Raw genomic sequence first — 14,935 nt, 5'->3', positions numbered from 1 at the left:
TTTGGGTTAGAGAGGAAAAAAAACCCAGAACGCAGAATAAAGAAAAATGTTGGAAGAGATGGAATCCTCATAAACATAAAATGAGTAAAGACGGTTCAGAGGGAGAGAGATGGGTGGAGGACCAGGGGAGTGGTGAAACGAGGACATCCTAACCAGAGAAGAAGAAGAGGAGGAAAGGAGGGACGGCATCAATAAACTGCAGAGGAACACAAGGACATTTCCGAGATCAATAACCCCCATTGTCTTTGGCCCATCAAAATGTTCAGTATCAGCTGCAGATGGGTTTGTGCAGTTCATTGATCTCTGAGCCAGGACGCTTTCTTTCTGTCCCTCCCTTCCTCCCTCCCTCCCTCTCCGTCTCTTGCTCACTCAGCTTAGAGTCCCTGCTCTCGGTGTAATGTGCGGCGTGTTTTCCCTAACGGGCGGAAGAGAACGCTAGAAGCTTCTTTTTCCACGCTACAGTGAAACATGAGGGAGAGTGATGAAACCATTGTTGCTCTTTTATCCCTTGTCATGATAGCTCCATTTCCCCAGCAGTGAAGCCCCGGGAGGAACGCGTTCAAAAACCAAGCCCTTTTCCTCTGCACATTCTCACTTTGTGTGTGTGTGTGTGTGTGTGTGTGTGTGTGTGTGTGTGTACTTGACATACTGTAAATGTGTCTGTGAGTGTTTGTGGTTAAGCCTGCAACACACTGTGTGGAGCAGCGTTTGTGCACAGAGAGACAGAGACTGACAGTGTCTGTGCGTGTGTTTGTGAATGTGCATCTCCTGTAAAGTAAGTCTGGGAGTGTTGCGTGCATGTGCGCACCCCACTGGTGACTCTGTGTGGGCCTATTGGAGAACAAACTGTGCAGACACAGCCTGTCAGAATCGCTCTGCTTGCCTACGCCCTGCATTCACAACACAGACAGCTGGCTCCATCTCCAGCTAGAAATGAAAGCTCCATGTGATCCTCCCCTCAGTTTCACCTCAGCACAAAAAGAAAGAAACTGGGTTGAATGCTAAGATCAGTGGTGGAGGAAACATTTCTATGGCACCAAAGTGTTTGTAAGGTCAAACAAAGTCCCCTTATTTCTTGTGGCAAGTGTTTTTCCTAAATTCAAACTTATGCAATACTTAATTTAAACATGTTGTAGTACACACACTTAATAGCCTGCTTTTCTAGTCCTCGGACTTTTCAAAGAGGTTGCTATGTTACCATGTGACCTTCATTACACTAATCTCGTTAGTGTAATGTCGTACACATTCACACACCGCACAAAGCAGAGGGAGCAACTTGTCAAGTCAAGTGTCTTGTAGAATAAAAGCATATTAAAACCCGACCCAAAAAATACTGTAAATAGTTTTCTACCTTTTTAAAATCTCTATTAGCAGTTCGACAGATCATGCAGCTAAACAGATCTTAACCTCACATCCAGGTACAGGTTTTTAAAGTTAACTGCTGTATGAAATATTTTTTTAAAAAAAGCCGATGATGCAACCAGATTACGTAAATCACAACCACTTGTATGACATATCCCGCTGTGAAAAAGGGGCTGTAGACAGAATATTATCTGACCATGTAATCTAACTACTAATGTGTTTTGTGGGAAAAATATGAGCCTGAAAAGTGATGGCTGAAGACTTCCAGGAAATGTTTTGGGACAAAAGGAACAATATTTCTTGCTATACTCTCCAAAGCAGAAAAAAAAAGGAAAGAAAAAAATACCCATTTCTCTCGTTAAGTTTCCCCTCACTGTGACCGATAAAAAAAAAAAGGAGGGGGAAAGGGAAATGAGGAGACAGACAGAAGGACTGCTCGGACAGAGAGAGGGATGATTAAGGAGAAAGCTGATGGAGGTCATGAAGAAGACGGGAGCGAGGAAGAGACAGACGGGGAGAGGGAGGAGAGAGAATTAAAGAGAAAGGGCTGAGGGGGAGAAAGTGAGGGAAGACAAAGAGAAAGAGAAAGAAGAGGAAGTACGGGAGAAGAGCGAGAGGGAAGCAGCAGGAGCTGTGGGCTACCTGTTACTGATTCAGCCTCTGACAATGCTTTTATAATGGGAAAGGGAGAGCAACGGAAAGGCTTAATTCACAGACGTGTCAGCGAGAGTTAAGCCGATTTGTGATTTCGATTTTCTGTGTTTGCGAGACTGAGTGTCTGTGAGAGAGGGAGGGGCGTGTGCGTATGTGGGTCTGTCGTTTTGTGCGTCCATCCACTGGCAGCACGGGGAGGACAGAAAATGAGAAAGAGGGAGACACCAACACACAATATATGCTTTTGATTTGTCCTCTGTGAGAGAATAAGAACAAGATAATAGATCCTGCAGACCTATGCCAATGCATGTGAGTGTGTTTTTGAGTGTGTATGCATTAGAGGGTATTGATCCTGGTCCAGACAGGAGACCGATGATATCAGCCCTGCGGTTGTTAAATACGTTGATAAAAGCTCAGCGGGCAGAGACAATGTACAGTAAATAAGAAATCCAGTAAAAAATCTTACAAGCAGCCGTGCTTTTTAATGGCCGCTCATTACAAGTAAATAAAAACACTCAGACTGAAGGAGTGCTGATCCATATCAGAAGAACTTCTTCAGCTTTAGAGTTACTGGTCAGGAATAACAATGGCAAAATGGGTGAGTAAAAACAAACATCACACAGTTACAGGGTGCTTTGACTGCCTGGACTGTTACTGCTAAAGAATATCCACAAGCAGCGTGCTTAACATTCCTGTCTGGATCCACAAGGACTCAATATGCAGTCAGGTACGTCAGGTCGGTATTCAATATTGAGTATTTGGTTTCTAGCTGCACAGAATTCTATCTAGTGTTGTGAATGCACACATGAGATCTCTCAGATCATAAGGTTTAAGGCCTCATGGAAATAAAGACAAGTACCATAACATCAGGTGAAGGTTCATTAAGTCACTAAGCTCCCTGCTGACCTGTGAAGCTGAAGCTTTATGTCTTTTGTAAATCTGTCTTTAAACAATTATTTTTTTCTCGTGTCTTTGTCTGAGTGTGAATGTGTGACTGAACTTGTGTTACAACGCCCACATTTCCTCCTCTGGGGATCAATAAAATCTTATCTGATCTTGTACTTGTACTTGTGAGCTGCAGCAGGACAAGGAGAAAGAATGTAAGAGCTATTTTTTTAAGTATTAAGATGTGTGCTGAATGTGCTGGTGCAAGTTTATTTTATACTACATGTGACTTTTTGCATTTGACCCTAACCCTCTTCCCCATGGAGATTATTTTGGGGCTGTGTTGCCTTTATTTTGATAAGACATTGGATAAAGTTTGAAAGAAAAGAGAGAGAGAGTCTGGAATGAGATGCTGTAAAGGAGCCACAAGTCGGAGTCGAACCCTGTCTGCCTGCTTTAAAGACCCATGTCTCTGTATGCAGCACGCAAACTAACCAGCACCCCAAGAACTGTGTGTTCTTTATTTAACTACAGAGCCTACATGTTAAAGACACATTAATTTTGGTTATTAGTTTATGGATAAATCAGTATTCTTTAGGTTATGGACAGCGAGTTACTGACACAAACCTCCTGTCCCCCCCCCCCCCTTCTCCATTGGCACTCCCACTCTCTGGAACTCACTTCAAACAAACACCAAAGACTCACCTCATCGTCGACAGTACACAAACAAACTGAGTTCTTATCCTCCTTCTCTTACATTATTTCTGCGTTCTTTTCTCTGTTTTGTTTTGTTGTTACTCTTTGTTTAGTGTCTTCGAGTACTTAGAAAGTATTTTAAAAATCATTATTATTATTGGTTCGACAGTTTAAAGACAATTTTCTCTATTTCTTTGTGTTAAGTGAGAATATGTTCCGCTTTCTTATCGATAATGAAATAAATGATTATTTTGTGCACTCCTCGTGTGTCAAACAGGCAGCAAAGAGTTTTATGTGAAAGGACAAAATTGTTCATTTAGGAGCAACTAAGAGAGTATTAGAACATGTAATGACGCTCTGCTCAAAGTCAATAGAAAATCATCATCAAAATGGATAAAGTAATTAGCATTTAGAGTGAAAAATAAATGGCGGAATCTTCAATCAAATGAGGAAAGCATTATGTTTTAATACAGGAAATCCTCTGCAGAAGCTCCAAATAAAATCCTGTACAGGTTGATATCAGATCCTTGGATTAAGATGACGTCTAATCTGCAATCAGTCCGTTAACACCCTATCAGGGCTCCCCTGCAGGCAGCCTGTTTGCGGGCCTCTTTTTCAGCTGCAGGTTATATGATTAAAAATGATTGCACTGTCGCTTATCCAGCGCAGATATATCACTATCTTCAGGTGGTGGCAATGCCTCTCGCTGAGTGAAGCAGCCTAAGGCCATACAGAGAAGCTCACACACTGATCCTCACCCTGAAGGACCTGGAGTTTCTCTTCTGGCAAAGAGGCCTCTGGTTACTGATGCTATCTCTCTGTATCCTCAGAAATTGTACACAAAATCACTTTGGTCTGCTAAGAAGTGTGAGTGGGGTTCGGAGAACGTGCGTGCATGCACTCCCTGACAGGTGAAATGTGAAATCTGAGGAGAAAAAAAAGACAATATATGAGGCTGTACTTCTCAGTTTTCTCCTTTATATAAAGCATAACTTGTGTTGTCCAGACGACTCAACACATTCCTCTCTCTATTTGACAGTCTGGTTCTCCATGTGAGGCTCTGTGGTTAGGATACCGATGCTTGTGTGTATACGTTCATATGTTTTATGTTGGGGTATCACTGCTGGATACCTGCAGAGGTGCTACGGCTCCAAACAGATGTTTCTCCATCTCCTGTAAACCACACAGACATGGATTGTTCACTCAGTCATTATTGGTCTGGAAAAAACCTGGTGCAGCAGAACATCTGCTGGTGATTGACTGGTAACTAAATCCTGAACAGAATGCCAGGGACCACTAATATTAAAGGCCTGCCTACCTGTAGGGGGCATATTTTAGGCAATGAAACCTGATCCATTTAAAACACTAATTAACACAAGTTACAAGTCATGGAATTCTATATTAAGAGAGTATACTGTGTGGAAGTTTTTCTTCACTTACTGTATGTTCTTGGCACTTTACTATCTTCTTGTATTACTGTTCTATTAAAGCGCACAATAGCATCCCATAACTTTGTGTCGACAATTTCCATATGTCCTTAGGCACCTTTTTGTTCGGGTAAGTGCTAAAAAATGAAGCAGCATTCTGGTTGTTTCCCTCTGATCCACAGTATGATTTTTTGCCTTTTGGCCAACAGAATGCGAGGGCTACAACTTTACAATCAAAGTCGTTTTATGAGCCGTAGTGTGCCTGTAACTCAGCTAGAGAGGTGAAGTACACACTGATGAATGGCAATGCAGAAGCATCACGTGTTGACATTGTTGCAGGTCGGAGCTTAACTACTTAAGGGGCTAAAGCAACTCTTACAACAGTAATAGTATTGGGAAGTGGATATTGTTAAAAATTACCTTAGGCAAGATCACAATCCAGTGCTTATGTATTTATCCTCAACAATGAAATAAATACCGTAAATTCCGGACTATAAGCCGCTACTTTTTTCTCACACTTCGAGCACTGCGGCTTCTACTCCGGTGCGGCTAATGCATGGATTTTTTATGGGGGACAATGAGCTTCTGCCGCAAAAACATTTGACTTCGTCACGTCGGATCTTAATATCAGTCATTTTGCGCTTCATGCACGCACCCTCATGATGGAAAACACACGGAGAAATACATATGATGCAGCTTTCAAGTTAAAGGCGATCGAGCTGGCTGTCAAAGAAGCTAACAGAGCTGCTGCACGTTAAGATGACACTGACAGCGACAACAGAGACTGAGGAAGTGAGTAATGAAGTCATTCTGAGGCAGTGAATGGATGGACTTTTTCTTGTGAAATATATTACGGTCATCTTTTTCATCAGCCGTGTTACAGACACCGTCGGCTAGGCTTCGTATTGTAACGGTTCATGTTGTAAAGTCAGTAGTTGATAATGTGTTCATAATTCCGATTATGTGGAGAGTCAGTGAATGCACCAGCGAGAACGTGTTGAGTGGCTGTATGAGAGAACGCTGGGGGAGAGAGTTGGATTGTTACGGCAAGTTATGTGTTGTTCTCTGCTGTAAACGGCGTGGTCACGGCCGACAGTGATCGGGTTATTAAAAGTTATTATTTGAACGCTCTCGTCGTCCTTTAACGTCCGTACGGACGCTACAGTATTTGCGGATGTTACCGGTAGCCTACGTCTGTGTAAATAGCTCTTGTTATAGCGTGGACATCTGCGGCTTATAATCAAGTGCGGCTTATATATGTACAAATACATTTATTTACTTATTTTTAGCCGGTGCGGCTTATATCCAGGTGCGCTCAATAGTACGGAATTTACGGTAAAACAGGGATGATTGATCAGTTTCCTTCTACTTATAGATTCAAGTGTCTGTCCCCCATGTGCTGTATCTTAAGAATGAAGGCATGATCTACAGTGAAATGTTCACAGCTGAAATGAGCACATTCAGATTTAACATGGTTGGAACGTGACGTGCTAAGAACATACAGTACATTTGCGGGACAAAATACCTCATCCTGCTGTACAATTTTATCCTGACATGATTGAGATACAATGGTATACAATGATAATAGAAATCCGGTTTTATTGAATAGAAAACATTAACTTTGCTTCAATGGTGATCACAAGACATTTATGCGAATTCAATATGTGTGATTGTGCATTTGTGTGTGTGATTGTGTGTTTATGTGTGTGTTTGCAAGAGGATCAGGGTGCTAGATGAAGCATGTAACAGTATTTGTCATGTCTCCACGGGAGGTCCATTCCTCTCCACGCTCGGATCAACCATTCTCCGACCGCCTTTTCTTTTCTTTTTTTTGCAGACAAATGGATCATTTCACACGTAAGGATCTCTCCACAATATTTACTCTATTTACAACAGAAATAAAAGATTAGAAATCCAATTAAAGAGACACAGCAAGATAATAAAGCCTGTCCAATAAAGCATATCAGCTTTTGTCACAAAATGTGTTTTTGCAACAATTGGAACGTTTTTCAAGGTGATATCCAAAAAGCCGTGAGTAAAACTGCAGCGGCTCAGTCTATGTGACAGTCACCCTGTGGCACTGCAACAATATCGCTCTTTTATGAAGGAAACTTTAACCCTGAACAGACGATTTCTTTTCTGGCACCCACACAGTAGCCGCAGTTGTACTCCTAAAGGGCACTAGGCAAGAGAGAGAGACAGAGGGAGAGAGAGAGGCAGGGGGAGAGGGAACAGGAGGAAATGTATAGAAAGAAAAAGAGAGGGATGAGAAGATTGAAAGCGGAGAGAAAGAGCAGAGACAGCACGTCAAGGACGACTCTAGCCGCGTCTCAAATTCTGCCTCGCCAGTCAAAATCCACGAGACCATAATAACGCCCCCTCCCTTCTGAATCCAAGGTGTGTTTTTCATGTCAAGCGGGGTAGATGGGTATCACACAGTGCTCTGATTCACCTCCATCCGATGAGGGCAGATAGTTACGGTTCAATTCTAAGGGACCTGGCAAGCGTCTATTCAAAGCTGGGGTGCAACCGAGAGGAATTCAATAATTCACCTCTAAAATGTAAGGGCCAATGCACTCCAGTAAATACACACTCGGAGCACAACTACAGTTCACTGTGAGGAAAAAAAAAAAGAGGCGGGATAAGTCATGGGGAAAGACAGCGAGGCTAGCTTCTCCAACACTTTTTGGCAATATGCAGAGAATTTAAGAGCTCATGTGGGGGATTAATGATCCGTTCATAAGTGAGATTTATATTAAGAACTTGCGCTGTGACAATCTTTGTGTTTAGACATGTGTGTGAGCTTCACGCATGGATTTGTCTTTTGGGGCCATACCCTCTTCTTCTACAAGGTCTGCTGACTTTGTGCAACGCCAGACTAAAGAACAGAGCGGTCACGCTGTTCCGACATCCGGTGCCTAACTGCCATTCAGTGCAAAGCATTAGCAGATCTGGGAGACAGTGTGTGATAGAAAAACAGAAGGAAGACAAATAATAAACAGAGAAGGAAAAAAAAGAAAAGAGAAGTGCATCGTCTGACAGAACGAGCTGCGAGCTGATTTAGCTGTCCACTTTAAGAAACACTGTCACTTTCGATCAGGTTCCACCTATCTGGGCCATTAATTGGGGATAAACAAATTTTGAAGAGTGTTCTCTCTCGTCACTTCTTCTCTCTCACTTACTGCTAACAAAGCACCGGCTCCTCTGCGGGATGAAGTCTGGCTTCGAATGGATGGACTTGTCAAACTTAATCTAGTCAGAAAGAAACAAACACCTTTGCTGAAGCAGTACATGCTGCGCTGCTTTCTGTTTACTGTGCAGAAAGAAAACTCTCGCTCGACTTCTTCTCAACTTCAACGTACTTTCATTTCTCACTTAAGATATCATCTGTTAAGTAAGACAAGTATTGCCTTCCACTCTTTTCAAATAAAACTTTTGTTGGCAAAGGGCATTAGAAAGCTAAAAGACATCCACATGTATAAACAACACGAGCAAATTAAAAGGCTTTAAAAGGATTAACAGCTCTAACATCCTTTTACATCATTCTTCAAACAAGGCAAATTTGCTCTTGTAAGAGCTGTTGCTACTAAACCCTTTCAAGGTCAGACAATCATTTCTTATCGAGGTCTTTATCTGAATGGACCATCCTCACCCAGACAACTTATCATGATTGGTTTCATACCTGGCATTAATATGGATGAGTGATTTTTATCACTCTTGTAGACAGTACAGATAAGTCAGAAGGATAAGCCCAAGAAAAACTGGATGAAAAAAAACAACACCCTGGTCTCATATATGCACACACAGCATTCACCCAACATACAGTATATAAAACACACCATGGCAACCAGACTACACCCCACAAGTTGTGATCACATATACACGTGGACAGGTATTTTTAAAAGTGAAGACAGTGGTGATAGACCTCAGGTTGACAGGCTGCTTGTTAGACAAGGTCCACAGTAACTTAATTGCCCACTTTGACAGGGTGTTTATTTTTTATCCTTCTCTAATAAAAATCTTTTAATTCATCCTGAAGTGACAGTGAATACATTTATGTGTGAATCAAGTTATTTTGTAATATACTATTTCATTTTTACAATAACTGCAGAAGTCCTTCTTGTGTATTTCTGATTTATTCTACTCAGTACCGTCTGTCTGGCTGGAATAGACTCCGTCCCCTTGCATGCTCGGCCGCCTCCATATTGCCTGGCCACCAGGAGCCTCATTGCACTACGCTCCATTGCTTTAACATGCAACACGTGCTGTAAACCGCCAAACTGCGCCACAATCAATTGGTTTTTAATGCTTTGAGAAGGCCCCTGAGCTCTTGAAGCTAGCATGCTTGGCTAATTTGGTGTAATTCACTGCAGCTTGTGGCCAGCTATGTGTGTGTAAGGGGCAGTCTGCCGTGAATGTAGCTGGTCGCAGATATAAATGTTGGTCATAAAGGGAGACAGATTGCTAGGCATCCACTGATGGCGGTGACAGCTGGGGTTATCGCCTAGCAGCCGTTTTGGTGACAGGGACAGACTTCGGAACACAATGGGGACGGGGCTATGGGGACAAAAATGGCCACATGTCTACTGCTGGCATGAAGGCCTCATAAGATGTAAACCATTCTACAATGAGGCTGCTAGCTTGTGGCTAACACTAATGGCTCCAAAAATCTTTATGACATAATGCTGGAGGATGGGTGGATCTCAAGGCAGCTCTACAGGCTGGTTGGGAGTAAATAGTATGGACCGCACATATGGAACTACATACCACATAGAGTACACATAAACATGAGACAGAGGCTGTATATGTTCTGTCTGCAAAACACAACAAAACATGACCTAAGGGTGTGGGAAGGTGCCAGAAGAATGACAATAATGCAATGTATATTTAAACAAACTTATGTTTTGGTATAGTCTAAATAAGAAAACAAATATACATAGACTCACAACTATGCAGACGCAAACCTCTATTCTCTCTAACACTGCAAACTACTCGCACATCAGAACTCTTCAGCAACTCACTGCCTGGTGTATATTTAGTCTATAATAGTTGTTGTTTTTTGTCTCGTCAAGTCTTTTTTAAGTAAATTTTAACTGAGTGCATTATATTGATATTATAAGTATGTTCATTATTTTACATGGCGTATTTTATGTGGTGAGTGTTTGTCCTTCATGTGAAAAAAGCCTATGATCAAGTGTTCATGTAAATTTGTATTTTTCTTGTTTCTGTGGATTTTTCGGGATAATTTGCTGCAGTTCCCATTTTTTTTGGATCCACCCATCTATCCACCAATCCATCCATTTGTCATTATAACATCCATCCATCCAAATAAACAGCACTGTACATCCTAAGCAGTTGCTTTTGTAAATATCCAGTCGTTATTATGCACCTTGTTATACAGTCTAGCACCCCTGGCATTATCACCCTCACAACAGGCAGACTAAGAAGCAACATCAAATAGAGTTAATTTGTTAGCGAGCTAGCTTAAATGATGCGTAAAACTAGAGGCACCAGGAAAGTGCAGCTCTAACTGCCAAAATAGTGAGAGACGTCAGGGAAGGGAAGGCAGGCTGTGTTAAGATACTTGCAGGAAGAGGCAGGAGGTCGCCTGGCTTGGAGGGCAGCTATAGCCAGATGTGTGTGTGCGAGTGTGTGTGCCTGCTGGTGGCCTGCTGTGACCAGATTACACGTTCACTGTCCCACAGCAGGAGTGGAATTGAGATGGGAAGGACTGAGTGGTAAATGGGCCCAGCAGGGAGCCATGCAGCTGGTTGGGCACTCCTCCACATGGACCAGTAGCTGTGGAGTCCAGAGATCCCCTATTTTGTGCAGTTAAAGGGAATCACAACGATCGTGCAGTTGTCTTTTTGAGGAAGTATAACAAGGCTATTGACTCACAGGGTCTCCTTTCAGTACTTGACAGTGTTGACATTCAAGATTTATAGTTTCTATAGTGAGTTATTATCTCAATATTTGAATATGAATATACCATATAGGAAAATAAAGCCATCTATCTGTCTACTTTACCATTAAACTGTAACACAGAGCAACACAAGTTGTCCTCTAAATACTTTGGGTCCGAATGGTAAAGCAACATTTAATAAAAACAGAACAGTGAACTTTGGTAGTAAAGAGATAACTCTTTCTGAGAGTGGCCCTCTTCACATGCATCCATTACATGCAACAATGGCTAACTGTACTACATGTTCAAGTAATATGACAAATCTCAACTACGTTTTACTATATGAAATACTGAGGTGCTTTTCCTGAAATGTACAACCGCACATTAACAGATTTGTTTGGACAGATTTTTCTCTCCAGTACAGTGAAACAGTTTGATGATGGTAAAAATCTATTACATGTGCTCTCTGGCTTTGGTTGAGTTAAATTAAGAACAGCATACTCTGAATGTGCTTCAGGGGCCACAAAAAGCCTCCAGCAAACATTAAAGCCTCTGGCAGAATGATTTAAATCCCCCAAGCAACAAAACGAGAACGCTCATAGCACAAGGATCAATTAAAGCTTAACTTAAGAACAATTTAGTAAACTACTGAAGCACTTTGTTGCTACAACATTAGGAAGGCAACTCTGGGATATATTCCAGCAAAACTAGGACTATGGCTCCAAAAAGTGAAGATAAATGCTGTACTAATCATGTCTGTCTAAACACATGCACGAAACATACTGTAGCCTATTCTCTGGCTTCTAATAAAACAGTGAAACATCCACCAACCCTCATGAGAAGGACTAGAAAATAACCTTACCAGAGATTTATTTTATAATAACTCACAAGTGCATTCATTCTTTGCAGACCCAGTGGCCCCCCACCCAAAAAAATCATGGATTCAATGTGATTACCTCACTTGTATTTAGTGTTGTTGGTGAACTAAATCTGGTGAATATATTTTTCCCTCCTGTCTGCTGTCTGGACTGTTACCCTGAGTAACAGTCTGCATTGTTTTGTGGTCAAGTTAATGAAACTTCCTGGCAAATCAAACACCTATAAACTTCCAACCAAAAATGTGTTTGTATATTTAGGAAAAATGGAAACATGTGGTTATCAGAATGAGACAATATGTTTTTATAGAGCTGAATATAGCAACTGAAAGACGAAAGCGGGGCAATCATCTAAGAGCTATGACGATGTAATGGTCGGTGCTAGTTACAATTTAGCGGGTTAAATATCTGACCTGCAATAAAAGATTGGACACTAATGTTTTTTCCAGATATTACTTTTCCAATTATTTGTACGGTTCTAGATAAAAAAAAAATCCTCCATTTTATAAAATTGTTTTAGCCTGAACTTGAAATGAACTTTTTTTTAACAAGTTGAACAACGTTTTGCAGAGACGACACACTGGAAGCCAACTCTAGTTTTCAACTAATAGTGGGTCCCAATGGGGAGTCAAGGGCAGCTACTGCAGGGGAATGGTATAGTACTTACTGTAGGTTGCATAACATATTGTTGATGAGGCATCCATGACGTACTCTGGACCTGAGGAGAAACACATGAAATGTAAATCACCATTGTGACTATATAAATGTTACTCAATCTTAGACTGATCCAATAAGTGTCTCATGTTCAGCAATAAACACTGCTGAAATATTCACAGTATGTATTTTTGAGTCTGCAGGTCTTTAAGAGGACTGCTCTGGTTTTAATGCACCAACACGTCGGACCTTTACACAGATTAAGTTGTGCTCAGGAATTATAAAAAGTATTTGCAAGACTGTAGCAGGAAATCTCCCTCACCCTCATTATTTCCAGCAGTATGACTTATGAATAAAGCCCAAACAACTCTATAATGATAATATTATAACATTAACAGCCAGTGAAGTTGCAAGATGGGGAGATGTGCTGATTGGAGGAGCGCGCTGCTTATTATTCAAATATAGAAATACAGAAAACTGAATAAAAGTGTTGGATGGGAGTTTTCCAATTCCTGGGCAAAAATTCAGAGGAATGCCGATCCATTACCAGAGGTAAACATTCACAGACATGGATATTTACAATTGAGGATGAGAAAGTTAAAGAGATATGAAACAGTGACAGAGATAATGATCAAGAGACTGGAGGAATGGAAGAACAAACGGAGCTTTTAGATGTGCTGGAGAGAGGAATTAGACAGCTTGTAGCAGACAAACACACAGGCTGGCCGATGATCCTGCTAAAATGATTAGATTAAACAAAGACAAACATGGAATAATCTGCTATAAGAGCAATCAATCCTCTGAGCCAACCCAAATGCGTGGTTTGGATCCAGACCTAAACAAGCTTGATATTCTATAACTTGACGCCAAGGCTGTTTGTTTATACATGGCAGTATTTGTTCTCCCCAGCTGAACAGGACAGCAGATAGACACACAGAAAGCTTATCTTTAATCACTTATCTGCAGTGTTTTCTGACTGAGATACTGCATGACCATCGTGGGTTTATTTAATCGAGAACAGAGCTGCAGTCTTTGGGAAGACTTTTTTTGTTTGAAGAAATAGATAAAATCTTTAGTTGTCTTTGATTTCTTTGGGAATAATGTAAAAATGTACTCACAGCCAGGTCATTTTCAAATATTTTAAGTCACTACAGCACGATGTTCCTTCGTAATTGATGGTCCCATTTGGTGTACCTTTTAGATAAAGCATTATATACTATAGGGCATGGCTTTCTGTGATTAAAAAGTCACTTTCACAGCAACCTGTCAACTAGAATAGACATTGCAATGTATCCACCCTATCCTCCAAATGTACTTCTACAACAAAATGCAAATCATAAAAAAAACAAGTGACCGCACTTCCACTTGTTTAAAACAGTTTAAGTGCCACAGACATGTTTACTGTCACAACTCCAAAAGTTCACCCCCTCCTCATGTTTTAAGGGTTGTACCAGTGCACCAGTTATGATCCAAATCATATATAGAATTGTTATGCTTCATATTTTATTGTACTATTTTTTATGTAGTCTTTTGCTTTTGTAGATTCACTTAAAGGGATATTTCACCCATTTACATGATGCTGTGTATCATTAGAAACATGGTAGTAGTGTTGAATGGTCGTGAATCCAGCCCTCATTTTTGGAAGTTTTCTTCATGTGATGCAATATGACGCTTTTTGCATCACATGAAGAAAACTTTCAAGCAAAGGGGCAAAATGAGGGTTGGATTCACGACCATTCAACACTTCTACCATGTTTCTAATGATACACAGCATCATGTAAATGGGTTAAGTATCCCTTTAACAATCTTAGATGCCTTGTTATCAAAGACCTTTAAACTATCCCTCACTTTCTCCGCAGTGATAGATCAAGTTGAAGCAGTTGATGGGTAGAATGAAGAGCAACAAAAAAGGCAATCATGGACACGGACTAAATGCTGACCACATCAGAATGTAAAAAATAACATTTTGATTAATGGTACCGCAGTTCCCTCTGATAAATTCTGACAGACTCTTCATTTGAGCACTGTTTAGTTGGAGAGCAGAACTTGGGGAAATTTAGAGTTGCACAAAGTTGAAATGTTCACTATCTTTTCTCCCAAAACAAAAACATGTAATCATAACTTTTGCTGCTCCAATGCCCGTTTCCGATAGGATGTGTGCTGAGGAGGTCGTGTTATTTGGAATCAAAGTTTACTTAAGTCAAACTTTTGTTGAACTGCCTGACAGAAAAAAAAAACAAAACAGTGGTGTTTCTGAAAGTTCATGCTGCCTGAAAGAGTGCAGCTTCTATTCCAGATGGAAATGATGTCCTTGCTTTATGCAGTGTAGACCTGGTACTTGTGATGTGAACGCCCCTGTTAGCCAAAACTTAACTTACTTGAGTGCTCTTGGCATCTTTGAAGATATTTTTAACTTACAATAATAATGATGTAAGATTTACTAACCGATTAAAAAGCAGGGCTGACGGCCACAGATGCAT

At 40.9% G+C, this 14,935-nt stretch overlaps 1 protein-coding gene across 8 annotated transcripts in view; it reads right to left on the bottom strand.

Annotated features, from left to right (window-relative positions):
• LOC306839969 (RNA-binding motif, single-stranded-interacting protein 3) overlaps positions 1-14,935 on the bottom strand; it is a gene marked incomplete at its 3' end in the record, with an annotated part of 278,776 nt that overhangs the window by 18,644 nt on the left and 245,197 nt on the right. For all 8 annotated transcript variants that reach the window (XM_079368934.1, XM_079368937.1, XM_079368936.1 and 5 more), the window contains one exon: positions 12,469-12,519. In XM_079368934.1, coding sequence (XP_079225060.1) covers positions 12,469-12,519 — 51 coding nt within the window. The remainder of the gene's footprint in view (positions 1-12,468; positions 12,520-14,935) is intronic.

The sequence above is a fragment of the Symphodus melops genome (genome assembly GCF_947650265.1).
Source record: "Symphodus melops genome assembly, chromosome: 18".
In the NCBI taxonomy this organism is placed as follows: Eukaryota; Metazoa; Chordata; class Actinopteri; order Labriformes; family Labridae; genus Symphodus; species Symphodus melops.
Note: the sequence above shows the minus strand (reverse complement) of the source record. Positions and strands in the feature narration are given on the sequence as shown.